Here is a 22,018-nt window from a genome sequence, read left to right on the forward strand (position 1 = left end):
CTCATTCTACTCTTGGGGATTCATACATCGATCTCACCTTTTATGACATCCATTTAGTGTGCACCATACAATACAACCTCTCATCAGTGCAAATAGTTATTACTCTTACTAATGTTTTTCAGTTACTTTAATTTAACCTGCTCTCGCCAGAAACACTTGCCTGAAATTAATCACCAAGCTTAAATTAAATCGCCTCTAGTTTAATTAATCAAAGTAGTAAATACATGAGTAGGTTACTCAAAATGAATGTGACCCTCTACCCCACTTCATTTCTTTTTGCCTTGCAAAAATGATTCAAAAAAAGAAAAAAACTGTTAAAGGATATCAAAACTAGGAAGTGAACTTACAATTAAAGCAATATTTTGTGCCCTTTACTACTATATTTTTTGTTTCTTCTTATGCACGAAAATTATCTTTTATTTATATGTGCAATATACTTTTAGACGAAGAGGATTTAATTAAACCACCTTTGGTATATACTAATAGCGTAATTAGCAGGAAACTAGACAACTACTACCGACCTATTGCTACAATTTAATTTGTACATTGTTTGTGGCCTCTGGGAGTAATAGTTAGCGTTGTGGTGTGCTTCTATGCCTTTACTTTATACCAAAATTAATTGCCTTTTTTAATTAATCACGAATTAATTGAATTTATTACTATGCAATAAGTATTTTTCAAGCGTCGTCGATCTGGTTACTTGAGGGCCCTCCTGGGCTCAAGGAATTAGAACTAATTGCATGCGTGCATGTGCATGGTCTTTTATTACCCACTACTGTACATCACGTGAATCCCCCTTCCTTTTCATGTGAATACCTTTTCTTCTTTTCTTTTTTCAATAAGACGGGTTCAAGTCGTGGAAACAACTCCTAACATGAATACAAGGAAGATTGTGTACTATAGATATAGATTTTGGATCTCGCATATAGTGATAGCGGAAACGTTAATGCACTAAATTGTTGTTGTTGTTGTTTGAGTTGACGCTTTAATCCTATATATAGCTTGTATGGTAAAAGATAACCAATGTATTTTTGTTAAAGGGTACCACGAACCCTTGTTACCTTTGGTTGATTATAAGTACTTGATATGATGATTATCTCTATATAAAAATTTATTTTCCATAAATGCCATCGGCTTCCAAGTGAAGGAAGAAACTTATTTGTAATATCTTTTGACATGCAAAATTTAGTTTCTGCCATTTATTAGAATTAGACACACTACTAGAAATATAAGCTTTTTTCTATTACGAGTTAATGAAAAATATGTGTTATAAAATATAATTTTTTCACTCATTTCCCATCGAATCAGCATGTTTCATAAGAATACAAAGAAGTACTAATTTTGATCTTTGGAATATCTTTTGCAAACGTGAAAGAGAATATTACAAAATCGGGTAAGGATTTTGTTTTCCCATTTTGGTTGAAGAAGTTACAATTTACAAATAGCTAGGAGAAACAAATTAAATTAAATTAAAGTTGTAACGTAACGTCATATCTGAAAATAAAAAGAATCTTTCCTTATGAGAAAAAGAAGAAAAACTTAAACCATTGTCCAAATTAAAACTTCAAGAATATGCTGATAACTAAGGGATACTAGCCTAATTAATCACAAATTATGCTTTTATAGATTTGGTTTTCTCTAGTCTAATCCATTATTAAATCTTTCCTTTGTTACGACCCATAACTCTTTTTATTTTAATATAATGTCTGAATCAACTTGTACGCACCACAATTAATGAAATAAATTATATATGAACCCGAGACCTAATAGTTCTCAATCCACTTCATGACCTATAGGCTATCCACAACTTGCCGCCAATAACTCTAGCCAGCCTAAAAGCTGAAAAGGGTCTAATTAGAGAAAAGCTGCATATATAATTGACTTCAATTAGTTGATGATATTCATTAATTAGAAATTTTATGTAGCTGTTAAGTGTATTGCCCTATTCCTTTTTAAGCAGTATTTTAATCTACTTTTTCCCTCCAACCACGTGATCATAACATCTAGGCACTTTCTCTACCATAAAGTAGTTTAACTTTAAGCCAAATTATATCTTAATACATAGTTTCACATTTCACTCCTCATCATATATAGTATTGTCATATAAAGTGTATCCTTAGCTTTGCTATTAGGGCAAAAATAATTTTGCTTTATCAATAACTAGGTGACTAATTACGAAAAAAAAGGGACAAAAAAGAAAAGGAAACGAGGGAAAAAATAATTAATTCGTATATTCAAGTTGCTTCTTTTATCTTTCTAGGCGTGGCATGCATAAAGGTAACTAGATGACTTAGAAGCAGAATTCAGAACCCACGTATTTCAGTTTCTTCATTTTATCTTTTTAGGCATGCATTTTGTTGTGAATTTTCAAATACCCCATAACTTTTTCAACATCTTTTAGGAGTACTATTTAATGGCCATAAAGTGAAAAAGTGTTACTTGGACCTGTGGGAACTTGTATTTATGAGTGCTAAGTTTGAAATTTTAGTATTATGTATAATATGTCGATCGATCAACACATATGTTCTGGTCAAAAGACAAGGAAATTAAATAATATGTTGGCCTTAAAAATATAATAATACAAATCCTTTCCGACGAGATGTGACACTATACACATGCTAACCTATGAAAAACTTATAAGAGAGAATAATTTGGAAAAATAACGAAAATGATGACAAAAGGACGCAAGCTAAGAGGTTTCAAGATAGCAAGCGACCAAAAACTCAAACAAAGCACACTACATACATCAACTGAGGCTCCGCGATTTAACTTACTACTAGTTTTTCCAACCACCATCCTCAGCGATATGCGAAAAACCGAAATGTTTTGGCTTCAACATGTTATGCTTTTGAGCTAGTTTCTACTACAACCTCTTGTTTTTCAACAACAGCTTCCTTAGCTTTGCTGCTCACTTTTTGTGCAGCTACGTACTTCATTGGACTTTCTAGCTTTTATAGTGCCTTTCCAATTGGGAGAAGTTAATTTAACAGAAACTGGTGTTTTCTTTGTTGGGCTAGTAATACTTTTAATGGTGATCTTGCTTGGTTTATCGTTCACTTTCTTTGGACTTGCGTTAACAGAAACTCGGCTTTCCCATGGTCGAGCAGCGATCCAGCAGTCCCTCCAGCTCCAGCCCCAGTTAGCTTTGCCCATTTCATTATTTCCAGATCCAAATACTGGGTGGTTGGAATTGGCCCTCCACTGTTACATAATATTTCAGTAGGGATTCCTGTTCTGAAATCATAATAGTGTTAAACAAGCTAAAGATTATATTGTCATCCAGTTTAATATACCTGATGCGAAAATGCATAGGCCATAGCTCGCTCCCGTTTAATAGCTGCTTCTTCTCTCTGGTGAATCCTTGCTAGAATAACTTCCATTGTTTCAGGGCCACCACTCCATTCTATCTGTCAGCCGCTCACTCATGTTAGCGGGATATAATATAGCTAGGTAGGACTTAAAATTGCACCATGGACGAGACTAGGCAAACACAACTAGAGGAAAACTATCTAAATATGGGTTTGTGCAAGTTTTTAGTGTCTACTTTTTGCTTGAGAGGACGAAAACAATTACACCTCAGTCCCAAATAGAGCATCATTCGTGATTTTTGTCAAGTGACAACTATCAGCTATATATCCTGGTTTGGTGTCTGACTGAAGACTTGTTAATGAAGGAGCTACTAGAGGGAGTTGAGAAATTTGTTATCACAACCTAAGAATAAGATGATCCACTTCTCTTTAAATCAGATTGTAGTCTGTTGTCATATATTTTAGAAACTTCACTAGGTGCTAACCAAATCCAAAAGACACTGAGAAAATCCATAAATGTTTCAACTTTGATTACTCTAGCGCCTTTAAATCTCTGATAAACTGATCCAAAGAATGATCTTGCCGATATCTTGTCTTTGTATTACAGTGATAACAAAATTGTGAAGTTCAACTGCAAATGAATTTCAGAAAGAGGGATATGAAAGTTCAAAAAATATCTTTCTTTACAGTAATATCCACAAACCAAGATAAAACCTTTCTTGGGACATCTACAAGTTTGATACTTTTTCACTTTTTGACAGACTATTTTTTCTAAAATACAACAGTAGTATAGAAAACATTTGCTTGTGTCGGTGTAAGAACTGCAGTATGCATATAGAACACAGCATGACTGAGAAGGCATCATAAGACATAGACAATGTGATGCTCCTATGACTGGACGAATACAAAAAAGAAAAACAGAATGCAGTTTAAGCATGAAGTTTGTCGAAGTGTTCTTGCACGAGAAGTTTTTAGCTTGATTTCTGTTAAAACAAAGGCTTGAGATTATGAGAGTTTAGTACCATACATTATACTCTATGAAAACAAATGCAGCAAGCTGGAACATCCATTTTGACACAATGAGTTTGGATATCTGACTTTTATTAACGGAATTCCACGCATTCCTTCTAATAGTGGAAGTTTATTTTTAATTATCTTGCAACCAAAGAATAATCTTCTCTAATGGATCATTTATATAGGGTTTAACAGAAATGACTAAAGTTGAAGGCAAGAAAATCTCTTGATCGCAAGAAGAAAAAGCAAATACTGATTTGAAGGTTTCAAAGACTGGGGAGAAAAGCAAGTAGGATAAACAATTAGCGGGCGTAAGAACGTCACTAACTATTAACTAACCTCTACATTTTGAAGCTTTGCCTCTAGCTTCAATTGATTCTCATGTTTCTTCCGCTTAAGATGCCCTTCCATTACCATATGGACACGGCGAGCTCTAATCTCAGTTTGCATCCTGTTCCATGAATGGATATAGTTCAAAGCTGATGACGCTTGTTTTTTCACTGAAAGACGTTGTGTCTGGGACTGTAACCTTGTATTTCCTTTCAATTGACGTAAAGTTTTCCTAGCCTGCAAACGGAGAAAGAGAAAAATCTATTCAACCTGAAGAGGAGTTGAAGCACTTTCTTTGGATGATTCAGACAATAGTAGAACAATATCGTCATGTAAGATAAGAAAAAATGACACCAATAAGAACCTCGAACAGCACCTGAGCATCAATTATGCACGGGATAATTTAAACAACTGCCTTACTATGCTCGTCCAAAAGTTTTCAAAATTACAGAAGTAAAATAGAAGTTTTCCCTGATTAATCAGAGCTGTTTTACTTTGGTTTCAAAGGTTTGAAAGATAATATTGGTCTGAGATGAGTTTGAATGGAATAACACGGTCAATGAGGATACACATAGCTGACCCCGACTAGTTTGGGATTAAGGCGCAGTAATAGTTGTTGTTACAGAGGTTTGAAAGATACACTCCCACTCTTATTTGTTATATCCTCTGCTTTGCTTTATTTGGCACTTTTTCGATTAGTTCATTCCAAAAAGACTGGGACACAACAAATGTTATGATGTATTTTAGACCACGAGTTTAGAAAGTTCTCCTTTATCTATTAAAAACTTTGTACCAAGTCAATCTACGCCAAACAAAGTGAAACTGAGGGAGTATAATTAAACAGCTGACAAAAGGATCTTTGGTATAAAGATCCACCATCTAGCTGAGACACCGTGAAGGGCACAATAAGATTGCCCTTTATTTAGAGAAAAGAATATAAAACATATACAACAGTAATGCACATAGAAACACAACCTAAGAGATATCACACTGCATAATTTGAGGTTACAGGACGCATATCTGAAATCATCCGTTCCCTTTGTACTAAACCAATAAGCCACACTGGAAGGATACAGGAACTTTTACTTCAAGTAATGTTAAAGAAATTCACTAGTGCCTCAACCCGGCCAAAGATGCAAAATAAACCATAAGAATTAATTGAATGTGAGCATTGGACAATTAGGATATCGGATACATAAAAATGATAAGTTAGTGTCCTAAATTTGGGAGTGTGTGTCTGACAATCAGGACAAAAGACAGAAAGGAAGGTTTATATCACTCTGTAACTGCAATATTTGAGTATCAAGAGAAGTTATCAGAAGAAAAGTCACTCTGTAACACCCCAAAGTTTTTTCTAGCTAAATTTCGTCCCTAAAATACCAAGCCTTAGCTTCTAGAATGATTTATATCTAATTCCTGTGGAATTACTAGATTTCAACTTTTCATTTCGTAGATGACTGAATTAGCTTTCCAACGATGTAAGATTTGCCTAAATCGAATGATCGGGCAAGAAGTTATGACTAATTTAAGTTTTAGTTGTAAATCACCGCCATTCTGGCTTTTGGCGCGTCGCGGGGAGGGCTTAATTTGTAATTGTCAAATTCCAGTGGGACTCCGCGATAGTGGCACATCGCGGAGAAGTTCTACGTCCCATCCAGTGGGACAACGCGATGGCTCCGTGTCGCGGAGGCCATCAAATTCCCATTCGTCATTTTCAAGTAAGCCACCGCGATAGTGGCGCGTCGCAGTGGCCCGTTAAATCGACTTCCAGTTTAATTTTTTTCAGCATCGTACAGAACTTAATAGGGGCATTCTTGACTTTTCCCAAACCCCTTAAAACGTTCAAACAATAGATTTAGGTATGTTTGAGCAACATAACCCTATTTTTCACCAAAAGTATCAAGAACTCTCTCTAGGGCTTCAAACAACAATCTCAAGTAACTCAAAATTCAACCGTGGGAATTCGAAACAAATTGGAGATTTGGAATCCCCAGATCGTAGGCTTCAAGAAGCACCTGCTAATTTCGTATATAGAGGTACGTGGGGTTGTTATAAATTTCATGGGCATGTTTTGAAAAGAATTTATGCAAGGCTTTAAACTTATACAAGCATATATATGTTTTTACAAGTGGAGTTTTCATTTGATATCAATAACATGTTTTGAGATATGATTTTGAAAAAAATATTGAAATATCAGGGGGTTGTTTGTTTGAATGTATTCTAATGGTTGAATTGTGAACATGTAATCCAAACTTCAAAAGGGTGTGATGTGTATGAATTGTGAATTCTTTAAATCCCCCATGATAATGTGTTATACCCCATATTATACTTATGTTAAACTATTGAGAGCAGGAGTTTTGCAATTGATATGATGTTACACATAAATGATAAAACTTCTTGTTGTGGGTGAAAGTCTTGTGTATGTGCATGATGTAAATGACATGAGAAGTTGAAGAATTGATGCGATACCGATGACTTGCAAGTCGGGTATGATGATACCTCACAGAGTATGATATGTGATTGATTTTATTGTGAGATAGGTGGTTACCCGAAGAAAGCACGAGCCAAATGACTCTATGCTGGAAACCGTGGATTGCCGACATGGAAACTTAGTACCATGCTGTGGGATCTTGTGTACCTAATATTGTGTCTTCTCTATTCGAGATAAGTGGTTAGGAGCCCTGCTTTATGATCTTAAGCCCAACCCTGACACACGAATTTGATTTGGATGAAGGCACCCTGTTATGTTATCTTGTGTGTTCTTTTCTCTTCACTGATACTCAAGTCTTGACGGCAATCGGGATTTAACAGTTGGTAAAAATTGTAGGGTGTACCACCTAGCTCAGCAGTGTTGCATTGTTGTTGAAAAATCATTATACTATGCCCATGTCGTTTTGAACCATTTTGCAATAATATGTTTTATGACGACTCTCATTTATTTTGTATAAAAATCACTATTTGTTTTTGGAGTACTGTGCGTGCCAGTACATTGTGCTGACCCCCCTCCTTTCAGGTTCTGAGGCACAGTCTAGAAGTCCAGATACTCAGTAGAGTCTTCAAACAAAGTTCGCAGAGTTCAGTTGGTGAGCCTTCTTTGCTTCGGAAGGCCTAGCCTCTTAGACATTCATTATTCAGTATGGTTTTGGTCTACTGGGGGCCTTGTCCGAGTTTTTAAACAGTTGATGTCTAAGTCATGTAGTAGAGATTTCGCAGACGATTTCCAGGTGTTGATAGATAGAGTTGGATTTTATTTTCCACTATTGATTTATATTATACTTATAACCATGGTTCCGTTGTTACTTATATTTCCGCATTATCTTCTATTACATGAATGTTGTGCATGATTATCAGATAGAGAAGGTCTTCACGGTTCGGGATACTCGTTACGGCCTGGGCCTCGGTTCGGGTCATGACAAACTTGGTATCAAAGCATAATTCATGGTCTCAGGGTGTCTGCAAAATCGCATCGGGTAGAGTCTTGTTTATGGGTATGTAGCGCGCCACACTTATAGGCAGGGGGCTACTAGGCATTTAGGAATGTTTCCCCTCTTTGTGATTTAGTTCATGCTTTGGAGTCTAATCTTTCCTCGAATCAATGATCTCTTATATTTCAGAAAAATAACTATGCCTCCACGTCGTGTTATTGATCAGAATGCTCAGTCAGATGAGGTCCATCCCATTCACGGGATGAGGACACGTAACAGAGCACATACACCTGAGCCCGTCCCTACTCCGGGGCTCCCGACCAGTCCCCCTCGGGCTCCTAGGACTAATGTGAACTGTCCCCTAACTTCTCAGGGGAATTTATCAAATGCAGAGTTCAGGAAATCTATTCATATGCTAGCATAGTTGGTGGCTGCGTAGACTCAGCGGTAAGAAGATACTAGGTCTGCATCTGTTACTTTTGAAGCTACTCGGGTGGGCTAATTCATGAGGATGAATCCTCCCAAATTCATGGGCACTAAGGTAGAAGAAGATCCGCAAAACTTTGTAAATAAAATGAAGAAAATTTTCAAAGTAATGTATGTTAATCAGGTGGAAGAAGTAAAGCTAGCAACATACCAGCTTAAAGATGTTGCAAACTAGTGGTATAATGAGTAGGAGAATGCGAAAGGGGATAATACTGAGCCCACAGTTTGGGATGAGTTGGTAGAAGCTTTTCTTGACAGGTTCTTTCCTCTAGAGTTGAGGGAATCCAAGGCTGAAGAATTCATGAATCTGAAACAAGGAAAAATAAGTGTCCAAGAGTACACTCTAAAATTTAATCAGCTTGCTCGCTTTGCACCAGAGATGACTAGAAACATGAGAGCCCGAATGAGGAAGTTTGCATCTGGCCTTTCCAATGACTTAGCACTTGAGTGTCACGGGGTGATGCTCAATAGGGATAGGGACTTTGCTAGAATGTTTGTTCATATGCAGTAGGTAGAGGAGAAGAGGAAAAAGATTGTTGAATCTAGAGATAAAGATAGGCTAGCAAAGAGGGCCAGAACAGCGGACCAGCACCATAGTCAGCCGCAAAGTGGTAACTGGGTAATAAGTGGTTGAAGAAGAAGAAGTTTTGGAGTAATGCACAGTCAGCGACCAGCGCCCCAGCGCCCAGACAGACAAACAATCTCAGAGTTTTTAGACTCACCATAGATCCAGAGCTCTAGATACTTAGTCGTAGGGCAGTGTGTCTCAGCAGCATTGTACTTTTTCGCGGTGTGAGACTTGCGGAAAGAATCACCCAGAGAAGTGTTATTTTGAGAGGAGAAATTGTTATTCTTGTGGCAAAGTGGGTCACCTTCAGAGAGACTGCCCTTCTGCTGGAGGGAATGCTGGGGGTACTAAGTCCCAAGCCGCCTCCACGGCTCTTCCCCCTAAGGGAGTCCCTTCAGCTACCTGGAGCGGTCGCAACCGGTTATACACTTTGACTAACTGCCAGGAGGCGAAAGCTTCACCAAATGTTGTCATCGGTATGTTACAAATATTTTCCCGTGATGTTTATATGTTGCTTGATCTTGGATCTACCTTATCTTATGTGACCCCGTATGTGGCTGTTGGTTTTGGGTTTGAGCCCGAAGTGATTTCTGAACCTTTCTTTATTTCCACTCCGGTGGGTGATTCTGTTGTTGCTAGAAGGGTGTATAGAAATTGTGTTGTGTCTATTCTTAGCTGGGAGACCGTGACAAACCTTATAGAACTTGATATGGTTGCTTTTGATGCTATCTTAGGGATAGACTGGCTTCATTTGTGTTATGCCACACTAGATTGTAGAACCCAAAGAGTCACTTTTTTGTTTCTGAATGAGCCAGTGATAGAATGGGAAGGGAATTCTTTAGCACCTAGAGGGCACTTCATATCCTATCTCAGAGCCCGTAGACTTATTTCTAAAGGTTGGTTGTATCATCTTATTTGGGTTACAGATTCTAGCGCTGAGAGTCCTCTTCTTCATTCTGTCCCCGTGATAAATAAATTTCCAGAAGTCTTTCCCGAAGATCTCCCAGGAATTCCACCTGATAGGGAGATAGATTTTAGTATTGATGTGTTGCCAGATACCCGTCTTATTTCTATTCCGCCATATAGAATGGCTCCTGCAGAACTGATAGAGTTGAAAGAACAGCTAGCAGACCTTTTTGACAGAGGTTTTATACATCCTAGTGTTTCCCCCTGGGGTGCACCTGGACTTTTCGTGCGAAAGAAAGACGGTTCCCTTCGTATGCGCATAGACTACCGCCAGTTGAATAAGGTCACTATTAAAAACAAATATCTTCTTCCTAGGATTGATGATCTTTTTGACCAGCTTCAGGGTGCTAAGTGTTTTTCAAAAATAGACCTTCGTTCGGGCTATCATCAGTTGAAAGTTAAGGAATCATACATCCCCAAAACAGCCTTCCAAACCCGATATGGTCACTATGAGTTCTTAGTCATGTCCTCGGGTTGACTAACGCCCCTGCAGCCTTTATGGACCTTATGAATAGGGTGTTCCGCCAGTTTCTAGACTTGTTCGTCATAGTGTTTATTGACGATATTCTGATCTATTCCAAAAGTGAGGAGGCCCATGCCAATCACCTCTGAATTATCCTTCAGACCCTTAAGTATCATTAGTTGTATGCTAAGTTCTCCAAATGTGAATTCTGGCTAAATGCTATGGCTTTCTTGGGACATATTATGTCTAGTGACGGGATTAGAGTGGATCCCCAAAAGATTGAGGCAGTGAGAAAATGGCCCAGACCCACAACTCCAACCGACATTCGGAGCTTCTTGGGTTTGGCGGGTTATTACAGAAGATTCGTAGAGAATTTTTCCTCCATAGCTGCTCCGCTCACTAATTGACTCAGAAAAATGTGAAGCTTGTGTGGACTGATTTGTGTGAAAATAGTTTTAAGAAGTTGAAAGACAAGCTGACCACTGCTCCTGTTTTGACTCTTCCCGAGAGTGTAGATGGTTTTGTGGTATATTTTGATGCGTCCCGAGTGGGAATTGGTTGTGTACTTATGCATCATGGTAAGATAGTAGCTTATGCATCTAGGCAATTGAAGGTGCACAAGCGGAACTACCTCACTCATGATTTGGAGTTAGCAGCTGTGGTGTTTGCACTTAAGATCTGGCGGCATTATTTGTATGGTGTGCATGCTGATATATTTACTGACCACAAAAGTTTGCAGTATGTTTTCTCGCAGAAAGAATTAAATCTCAGGCAGAGGCGGTGGTTGGAACTTTTGAAAGATTATGACATGAGCTTGCACTACCATCCGGGCAAGGCGAACGTAGTAGCCGACGCCCTCGGCAGGCTATCCATGTGCAGTTTTTCTCACGTGGAGGAAGGAAATAGGAAGATGGTGAAGCATATTCACCGACTTGCAAATCTAGGAGTGCGACTCTAAGATTTAGAAGATGGAGGGGTGATTGTTCATGAGATAGCTAAGTCATCCCTTTGTGTAGAGGTTAAGGAGAAACAGGTTAAAGATCCCATCTTGATGCAGATCAAGAAAGATGTGGCTCAACAGAAGGTGATGTCCTTCGAAATTAGTGGTGATGGTATTTTGAGATGTCAGGGTAGATTATGTGTACCGGATGTAGACGACTTACGGAAGAGAATCCTTAGAGAAGCTCACACTTCGAGGTATGTTGTTCATCCCGGTTCTACTAAGATGTACCATAATCTGAAATCTGTGTATTGGTGGAATAATATGAAGCGTGATGTGGCTAATTTTGTTTCTAAGTGTTTGAACTGCCAACAAGTGAAAGTAGAACATATGAGGCCAGGAGGTACTTCCCAGGAGATAGCTTTGCCTTTGTGGAAGTGGGAAATAATTAATATGGACTTCATTACAGGACTTCCGAAGTCCTGAAACCAGTATGATTTCATTTGGGTGATTATAGACAGGCTGACTAAGACAGCTCACTTTTTTTCTGTCAGGACTAACTTTTTGGGAGAAGATTATGCTAAGCTGTTCATTGCAGAAATAGTTCGTTTACATGGGGAACCTGTGTCCATCATATCAGGTCGAGGTACATAATTTTCTTCTCAGTTTTGGAGATCTTTTCAGAAGGGTTTAGGTACCCAGGTAAATCTAAGTACAGCATTCCACCCTCAGACTGATGGTCGAGCTGAGCGCACCATTCAGACCCTTGAGGACATGTTGAGGGCTTGTGTGATTGATTTTAAAGGTAGTTGGGTGGAGAACTTGCCACTGATCAAGTTCGTGTATAATAATAGCTTCCATTCCAGTATTAAGATGGCACCTTTCGAGGCATTGTATGGGAGGAGATGTAGGTCTCCGATAGGATGGTATGAAGTAGGTGAGATGCAGATGTTTGGGCCTGATCTTGTTCACCAGGCAATGGAAGATGTGAAGCTTATTAGAGAACGACTTAAGCCAACTCAGAGTCGTCAGAAATCCTACGCCGATGTTAGAAGGAGAGAGTTAGAGTTTGAGGTTGGAGATTGGGTTTTTCTTAAAGTTTCTCCCATGAAGGGAGTTATGTGATTCGGGAAGAAAGGTAAGTTGAGTCATCGCTATATAGGGCCATACCAGATTGTAAGAAGGATAGGTGGAGTTGCATATGAGTTAGAGTTGCCTGCAAATTTGGGTTTTGTACACCCGGTATTCCACATATCCATGTTGAAAAATTGCATAGGAGACCATTCCATAGTGTTGCCTATTGAAGAAAATCAAAGTGACAAACTCCTTGTCTTATGAAGAATAACCTGTAGCAATCTTAGATCGCCAAGTTAGAAAATTTAGGAGCAAAGAGATAGCCTCAGTTAAAGTGTTGTGGAGAAATCAGAAAGTTGAAGAAGCAACTTGGGAATCAGAAAACGACATGAGAGCTAGATACCCAAGCCTTTTTTATCCAGCGAATGACGGAATGCAAGGTACAATCCTTGGCTTATTCTTTCTATGCCTTGGTATGTTTGAAATCGTGCTTATCTATGTATCGAGTTATCATTCGGGGACGAATGATCCCAAGAAGGGGATAATGTAACACCCCAAAGTTTTTCCTAGCTAAATTTCATCCCTAAAATACCAAGCATTAGCTTCTAGAATGATTTATATCTAATTCCTGTGGAATCACTTAGATTTCAACTTTTTATTTCGTAGATGATTGAATTATCTTTCCAACGATGTAAGATTTGCCTAAATCGGATGACCGGGCAAGAAGCTATGGCTAATTTAAATTCTAATCGTAAATCACTGCCACTCTGGCTTTTGGCGCGTCGCGGGGAGGGCTTAATTTATAATTGTCAAATTCCAATGGAACTCCGCAATAGTGGCACATCGCGGAGAAGTTCCACATCCCATCCAGTGGGACAATGCGATGGTTCCGCGTCGCGGAGGCCATCAAATTCCCATTCGTCATTTTCCAGCAAGCCACCGCGATAGTGGCGCGTCGTGGTGGCCTGTTAAATCGGCTTCCAGTTTAATTTTTTGCAGCGTCGTACAGAACTTAATAGGGGCATTCTTGACTTTTCCTAAACCCCTTAAAATGTTCAAACAATAGATTTAGGGTATGTTTGAGCAACATAACCCTATTTTTCACCAAAAGTATCAAGAACTCTTTCTAGGGCTTCAAACAACAATCTCAAGTAACTCAAGATTCAGCCGTGGGAATTCAAAACAAATTGGAGATTTGGAATCCTCAGATTGTAGGCTTCAAGAAGCACCCGCTAATTTTGCATATAGAGGTACGTGGGGTTGTCCTAAATTTCATAGGCATATTTTGAAAAGAATTTATGCAAGGCTTTAAACTTATACAAGCATATATATGTTTTTACAAGTGGGGTTTTCGTTTGATATCAATAATATGTTTTGAGATATGATTTTGAAAGAAATATTGAAATATCAGGGGGTTGTTTGTTTGAATGCATTCTAATGGTTGAATTGTGAACATGTAATCCAAACTTCAAAAGGGTGTGATGTGTATGAATTGTGAATTCTTTAAATCCCCCATGATAATGTGTTATACCCCATGTTATACTTATGTTAAACTATTGAGAGCAGGAGTTTTGCAATTGATATGATGTTACACATAAATGATAAAACTTCTTGAACTATTATATGTTGAGAAATCATTATGCATGTGTTGTTGTGGGTGAAAGTCTTGTGTATGTGCATGATGTAAATGACATGAGAAGTTGAAGAATTGATGTGATACCGATGACTTGCAAGTCGGGTATGATGATACCCCACAGAGTATGATATGTGATTGATTTTATGTGAGATAGGTGGCTACTCGAAGAAAGCACGAGCCAAATGACTCTATGCTGGAAACCGTGGATTGCCGACACGGGAAACTTGGTACCATGCTGTGTGATCTCGTGTACCTAATATTGTGTCTTCCCTATTCGGGACAAGTGGTTAGGAGCCCTGCTTTGTGATCTTGAGCCAAACCCTGACACACGAATTTGATTTGGATGAAGGCACCCTGTTGTGTGATCTTATGTGTTCTTCTCTCTTCACTGATATTCAAGTCTTGACGGCAATCGGGATTTGACAGTTGCTGAAAATTGTAGGGTGTACCACCTAACTCAGGTGTTACATTGTTGTTGAAAAATCATTATACTATACCCATATCGTTTTGAACCATTTTGCAATAATATGTTTTATGACGACTCTCATTTATTTTGTATAAAAATCACTATTTTTTTTTTTGGATTACTCTGCATGTCAGTACATTTGTGCTGACCCCCCTCCTTTCAGGTTCTGAGGCACAGTCTAGGGGTCCAGATACTCAGTAGAGTCTTCAGACAAAGTTCGCAGAGTTCAGTTGGTGAGCCTTCTTTGCTTCGGAAGGCCTAGCCTCTTAGACATTCATTATTCAGTATGGTTTTGGTCTATTGGGGGCCTTGTCCCAGTTTTCGGACAGTTGATGTCTTAGTCATGTAGTAGAGATTTCGCAGACGGTTTTCAGGTGTTGATAGATGGAGTTGGATTCCATTTTCCACTATTGATTTATATTAGACTTATGACCATGGTTCCGTTGTTACTTGTATTTCCGCATTATCTTCTATTACATGAATGTTGTGCATGATTATCAGATAGAGAAGGGTGTTCCGGGCCTTCACGGTTCGGGATACTCGTCACGGCCTGGCCTCGGTTCGGGTCGTGACACACTCAAAAAACATATAGTTGCGAGAAGAATAAATCACAAAAGCATCGATATGCTACTTATTATAAATAATAGTTGAATAGTATGCTTTTACCACATATGCACGGAATGCTGTCTGAATCTTGATAGCTGCTCTGTCCTCAATAGGCATTCCCAATTCTCTATGATTCTTGATCAAGACACCATTGGTTGTTTTTGAAGGATCTTTCTGCAGGGGATTATCCTTGCATCCATTAGACTTTTTGATTGCTGATGTTCCCTGTCTCAAACTAAAAATATGAATCTACATGATCTTATAAAGTACTGGTGATTCTAAAATTTATAATGAAAATATACAAGGAATGGGTCGTCATGGACTAATGATTGAGGCAGCACGATATCCAATAATGATAGCTCTTGTGGTCGTAACAACTGTTGTTTGAGGTAACAATCAAACAGAAAAGGAAAAAGAAGAAAAGAACAAAGTCTCTAACCAGCTGTTTTTTTCCCTAAGATCCTAAATACAATGTTAATCAAGCACCTTCGCTTTCTTTCAAACAATTATTATCAGGTTATGTAATATTATTACTATGGACAAGTATGACAGCTTACCTTTAATTTTTTCGATCTCCCATCCTTTGCTTTTCTCATACCGATTACATTCTTAAGCCAATCTGCAGAACCCATTGCAGGTGCTTGTTATATATGTCTTACTCAGCTGCAGCTGAAAACACATGGAACACGAAACAGTATTAGTTATGAACATCCAGATAAAAGGTTTCTTATTTTACATATTGCATCAGTGGGTAAAATAGAAAGTGGATATTTCAAATGGCATTATCCATGAAAATGTTTGTTCAACTGATCGAACTGACAACAAGAAGTCCTTTTACACATACAGAAGAATAAGAGGAGAAATACAAGTATGTAACAGGTTGAGAATAAAGCACACAAATGACAATGGCCTATGGACAACTTTAATCGTCAGAAACTTAGCGCTGCCTAATAGACGATCAAATTAATTTTCAACCAGAATTAAAAGATTTTAGGTTCATATTGGATTTCTGTTTCCTTTAAAGACTTGATGATAATCTTTTAAATATGTCTGAGTTACTTTACAGGCAGCGCCAAATCCTTAATTGTTTGCTCGTGTAGACTTTGGTGTTTACTTCACATTTCTCATTGGTGATCTGCAGGGAGGTGACTGGTGAGAAATTTTGGTCGACTAGAAGGATATTGTGCCGCCATAAACCAAGCCGTTCTATTTGTGAATACATTACTTTTAAATCTGAAGGTAAACTACATTACCTAAGGCAAATACATTACTTTTAAATCTGAAGGTTATATGTTACCATAACAAGATTTAAGTGCTCCTGAATACTCGGGGTAATGTTGAACTACAAGAAGAATAACTAAATGCAGATAGTTAGCCTATCCCCATGACTACAGAACATATCAGGAATTACTTAATACAAAAAGCTTCATCAGAGCAAAGAATAAACAGTATTCCCAAAATTTCCAGTTGATATAATTTGTTTATTTGGATTATTTAGCAATTAACCAATTAATGCTACCACTCCTTCCAGCAATCACCAGAAAATTATCCAACATTTTACAAATTTTACCCCTTAAATTTTAGCTACTGTTTGATAAAGCTCTTATCAAACAACTTTGGATCTCATGCTAGGTATTCAACAACAACAAACTCAGTGTATTCCCATATAATGAGGTCTGGAGAGGGTAAGATGTACGCAGTCCATACCACTACTCCCGGGAAAGTAGCAAGGCTGTTTCCGATAGACCCCCGGCTCAAGACAAGGAATAGTAATCAAAGTCATACCAAAAAACCTGGAACAAGACAAAACATAGAGACGCCACAGAGAAAGAGTAAACAAAGACTAGTATACAATTGTAATACTACAAGCAACAAGAAATCATAATAAGAATACTACACCCACCAAGTAATGCCCCACCCTACCTACCCAAAATGGCACTAGCCTTCCATCCTAATACGCGTCCTCCAAATCTTCCTATCTAGGGTCATGTCCTCAGTAAGCCGTAACTGCTCCATGTCCTCATCTCATGCTAGGTATTGTGAAGCATAATTCCAACGTATAGATGCCGATTCAGTTTATAGCCTATGCACACAAGCTTCCGGGCAAACTATAACTGTACCGATACATTATACTGGCTAAGACCTATTTGGTTTAGTCAGAAACAAGAATGAACTTGCAAATTCATTTACTTCAAATTAGTCATTCTATTTGATCAATATATATTTTTTAAATGAAATAACAAGGATATCATTAACAAAAAGCATCAAGAAGATGCAAGCGTTACAAAGAAAGAAGCTATCAGCTCCGTGGAAGACAAAAAGAAGCTATCACAGCTATCAATATAGATCTATGGAGCAGATAAATTCTAAGAAAGAAACAACAATAATTACAGAGGAGTGCTTGACCAAACTAAAAAAGACTAATCAAACATCTAGCTTCTTTTTTAGGGAATAACCTATGTGTGTTTGAAATTCACACAGCCTTAACATTTCAAATACTCATAGCTTATTACCTATTCATGATCTAGGTATCGATACCACTGATCTATAATTCATCCATCTATTCCATGGTGGTGTACAAGAGAAAAGCTCAACAATTTACTAAAAATCATCTTAATTTCAATATGGACTCTCTATCTACAAGTCCCTTCAATGCCAAAATCATCTCCTAATTTGACTTCTACTACCAAATTGTTAACCCTTAAAACACATTTACTCACAGAAACAGTATGAAGGAACCAATAATCAATCAAGGTAACATCTTTTGATTGCTTTTTTCCTATTAACAAACAGATTATAATTTCTTCATGATATTTCGAGAGAATGAATACAACAACATCCCACAAGTGGGGTCCGGGGAGGATAGTGTGTACTTAGACTGTGGACCTTATCCATAGAGGTAAAAATAGATTGTTTCTGATGGATCCTCGGCTGAAGAAAAACAGTCCGAAGCAGTCCAATTTCAAGAAAATGACTAGTACCCATAAACATATTTCCACCAGACACTAAAAGAAGAAGAGATAAAAATATAAACTTGAAACACACAACAGAATAAACAAATTGTGGCTACAAGAAAGCATACCAGAGAAAAGAACACTTCACTTGTAGACTTAGCTACAGCTGTTTCTAGCCAATGGGTATCTCCAAGATGCAAAGAAAAAATAGAATAAAAAGAGGAAAACCAAGTGACAGAGTAGTGATGACAGTGAGAAAAAATAAGATGAGTAGAAGAGAAGAAATACTTGAGAAAGATGACATTAAAAGAATAAAAAAGTAGTAAGAAAAAACAAAAGGTTGTTACAATTTGATTGCTGTTGTGTTGAATATTGAGTATTTGCCATGGCCCCATCACACAAGGTAGTTGAGCATGTTTTCCCGAGAAAAAGTAGTTAAGAGTACCGTGGTCGTCTTCAATTAAATAAAGGTGATAAGTGGATTTCATAATATATTAAATTAAAAAGTAAACTCACTCAAATAACTGGAGATAATTGTTTGAGAGATAGCTGCACTAATTGTCCAAACAATTATAAAAGTTGTTCAATAACTTCGCGCAGTTTCAAACAACTTTGATAGTTGTTAGGACAACTTCTATAATTGTTGAGACAATTTTTATAACTATTGAAGCGAAAATATTAAAAAAAAAATATCACTTTTATCTAAATCCCACTTAATTGACAAATTTATTTGTCACTTTGAATTCAAAATCTCATGTTTTCCAATATAAGTTGATCCCAAAAAAAGGAATCAAATGAATATAAAAGGGAGCAACAAATGTACTCAGTTTAAATTAAAAAAAGAGTCAATCCAGCGCATTAAAGTTTTTGTTATAAGTAAAGTTCACATATCAAACAACAAGAGTTTATTATATATTTTCTCCGTCTCAAATTACTCCTCCCAAATTTTCTAATTTGATTTCTTATTTACTTTTTTTTTTCATTAATCAAGAAGAGACAACAATTTTTTTTTTCATGTTTTACCCTTTGCATTAATTACTTTGTCTTCAAATTAAGATATAAACTTCATTTAATAGGGTACTGTGGTAGACTAGACATGTTATTAATTATTTTTCTTAATCAATGTGTCATCTCAATTTGAGACGGGGGAGAATAATTTTATCTTGCATTTTGCCGGAGGCTATTTCCACTACTTAAACATGTTACCTCCTGATCACATGGCAACAACTTTACCGGTTATTTCAATGCTCCTTTTCTACTCTATTAAAATTGGATTAAAATAATTGATGTGTGTCCTGAATTAAAGGAGGCTAACAAATCCCAATCAAGCATTTTTGTTCTTTAGTCAATGAATAAACTGCTGCGCTGCTGTAGGGACACAGCACAACAACCAGTTAACTCTGGCAATATATTTGGGATTTGATTAGGATGGTCCTCATCTCTTAGCACTAAAATATAGGCAACATTTATGGCATACTTTATTTGACATTATGTAAACCTGTAAAGAGAAAAACACTCACAGCTTCTAATTTGTAGACCATCTATCGAAAAAAGTCAAAAACAAAGAAAATTTGTACTCGTTATGCATTTGAAAGTTAGAAAAATTAGGAGCTTTTCCATTAATTATCTATTTTTATTTCTTTTTGACATTTGCTTAGCTTATTATCACCTGGATATCTCACTTTGGGAGTAAGCTCTCCATATGATTCAAATTCGAGATCTATAATTAAGAATAATGAGATATTTATCATTCCATCGTAATCTACATATGATTCTTATGGCAATGGTTTGTTACTAGTTTTACAGATTTTGAGTTTTTTCTTTTTTGAAAACTCAATAACTGAGTCTGAGTGTGCAAACTCCAGTTCCAGTAATTCAAATCCCACCTGAATTTAAAAATAACCAAAAAGCTTTATGTTGTTGTGTTTACTTGTTTTTCTTCCTTCTTTTTCATGGCACAATGATTGAGGATATGGGAAAGAAATATTATGCCAACTTAAGAATTAAGAATCCTCTATTGAATCTGGTCTAGTGTGATCAACTAGTCCTCTCCTCTCCCTCCTTTATTACATATCTTAAAGTCAAGATGGAAATTCTTTGTTATAGAAAAAATACATAATTATTCTTTGCAGGTATTATGGTGGTCCCAATTATTATTGAAGATTATAATCTAATCCCAAAGCGTGAACACAATCGTTAAATCATCAACCAAGCACATAATTATGTGTAAATAATCTTAATTTATTTTGCTATTATGGATTAGTTGGTGAATATTTAAGGTGGTCATTATGATTGAGTTGTTTAATAATACAAGTATTCCGTAAATTAATTGTAAGGTACAAAAGTGTTAGGTGCATTGGGCCCCAACAGAAGTAAGTGCGTGGACCCACTGCAGGCCTAGCTGATGCAATATAAAAATTAAAAAAAAAAGGGAGAAAAGTCACAATCTCTGGTCCCGGCGGGGCTCGAACCCGCGACCTTCGGCTCATAAGACCAACGCTCTAACCAACTGAGCTACGGGACCTTGCTGAGTGTAATGCGTCTTTTTTATTTTAATTACTGTAAATATCATAGTCTTTATTAAAAACAAAAATAAAAGGCATATATATGATTGAACACTAGGCATTTGTAGAACAAGTGTGTGGACAATAGTGATTATTATACTTTGCTTAGCTTTTCACCTGCAATAGGTCACTGTTGCAAACATATGGAACTTATAGACTAATAGTAGTATAATATAAAAGGGTAAAAAGATTAACAAAATAGTAAACGTCTCTTTGTTATATACATAAATATGAAATCTTATTGGAAAATCATATGCTAGCACATGTTTTTTTTTGGCTCATGTGATAGTAGTTCGGGTTGGTGTGAGATTTGGTGAAGCTTAGAGGATGTGATGCCTGGCAGTTCGTTGCTGAGTAACATGAGAAAATAAGAATAGATGTCTTTTAAGTCTTGAATGAAGGATTGATGACATTGACCAACAGATAGGTCAAACATTATTAGGAAACTTGATCAAGTTAATTGTGGACTTGATTAATATTTTCAAAACTTTCTAATCTTTTCAAAAATACAAATCAACCCAACCCACACCCTCTTCAATCCAAATCAACCACTCTCTCTCGACAGCTTCTCTCAACTCTCTCCCAACCAACAGGTCTGTAAAATTTCTCCCTTCAACCCCCGACGACAAATAGTTGGGTTTCGAGTTCCTCTCTTCAATTCAATCAACCTGTCTCTCATCCCTCTCTCGACAGCTTCTCTCAACTCTCTCTTAACCAACTGTTCTGCAAATTTCACATTTCAATCCTCGGTGACTTCAACATCTGACTACAAATAGTTGGGATTCGAGTTCCTTTTCGACTTCAATCGGCGTGACAGCCTTGCTCTCCGGTCACAACTGCTTCGAATTCTTCATCGGTCATTTTCTTCTTTCACAGGTAAAAATTTATGGCCTTTTTAGTTTGGAAAAAAACAAGGAACTTAAGCCAACTTCTCTTATAGTATTGATTAATAATTTCAATATTTGTTGCACTAATTTGAAATGTGGTCTGAATAAAATCCTAATTTCTGGTATTTCTTCTCTTCTCTTTTCGAAGTGAATTATGATATTTTGTTGTTTGTTGCATTTTTTTAAAGTTTGATTTTTATTGTTTGTGTTTATAAAAATAAAAGGACAATTTGGTTTGATTTGTTCTATTCTTGTTCTTGGTAAAAATGGTGAAACTGTTGTTTTTTGTTTAACAAAATCGTGCTACTATTTCCTCCGACAGATTACCCAT

At 37.1% G+C, this 22,018-nt stretch overlaps 1 protein-coding gene and 1 non-coding gene across 2 annotated transcripts; both read right to left on the bottom strand.

Moving 5' to 3' along the window:
• Positions 1-2,524: 2,524 nt before the first annotated feature.
• LOC107859309 (protein IQ-DOMAIN 9) lies at positions 2,525-18,664 on the bottom strand. The gene is given in 7 exon segments (XM_016704275.2): positions 2,525-2,936; positions 2,938-3,201; positions 3,294-3,407; positions 4,662-4,889; positions 15,343-15,507; positions 15,840-15,951; positions 18,365-18,664. Coding segments are annotated over 6 exon segments (942 nt in total). The 5' UTR covers positions 15,915-15,951; positions 18,365-18,664; the 3' UTR covers positions 2,525-2,840.
• Positions 18,665-20,686: 2,022 nt separating this feature from the next.
• On the bottom strand, positions 20,687-20,760 carry TRNAI-UAU. Its single transcript has one exon. It is a non-coding gene; the product is annotated as a tRNA-Ile (tRNA).
• Positions 20,761-22,018: the final 1,258 nt, after the last annotated feature.

This window comes from Capsicum annuum, chromosome 2 (genome assembly GCF_002878395.1).
Source record: "Capsicum annuum cultivar UCD-10X-F1 chromosome 2, UCD10Xv1.1, whole genome shotgun sequence".
Classification (NCBI taxonomy): domain Eukaryota; kingdom Viridiplantae; phylum Streptophyta; class Magnoliopsida; order Solanales; family Solanaceae; genus Capsicum; species Capsicum annuum.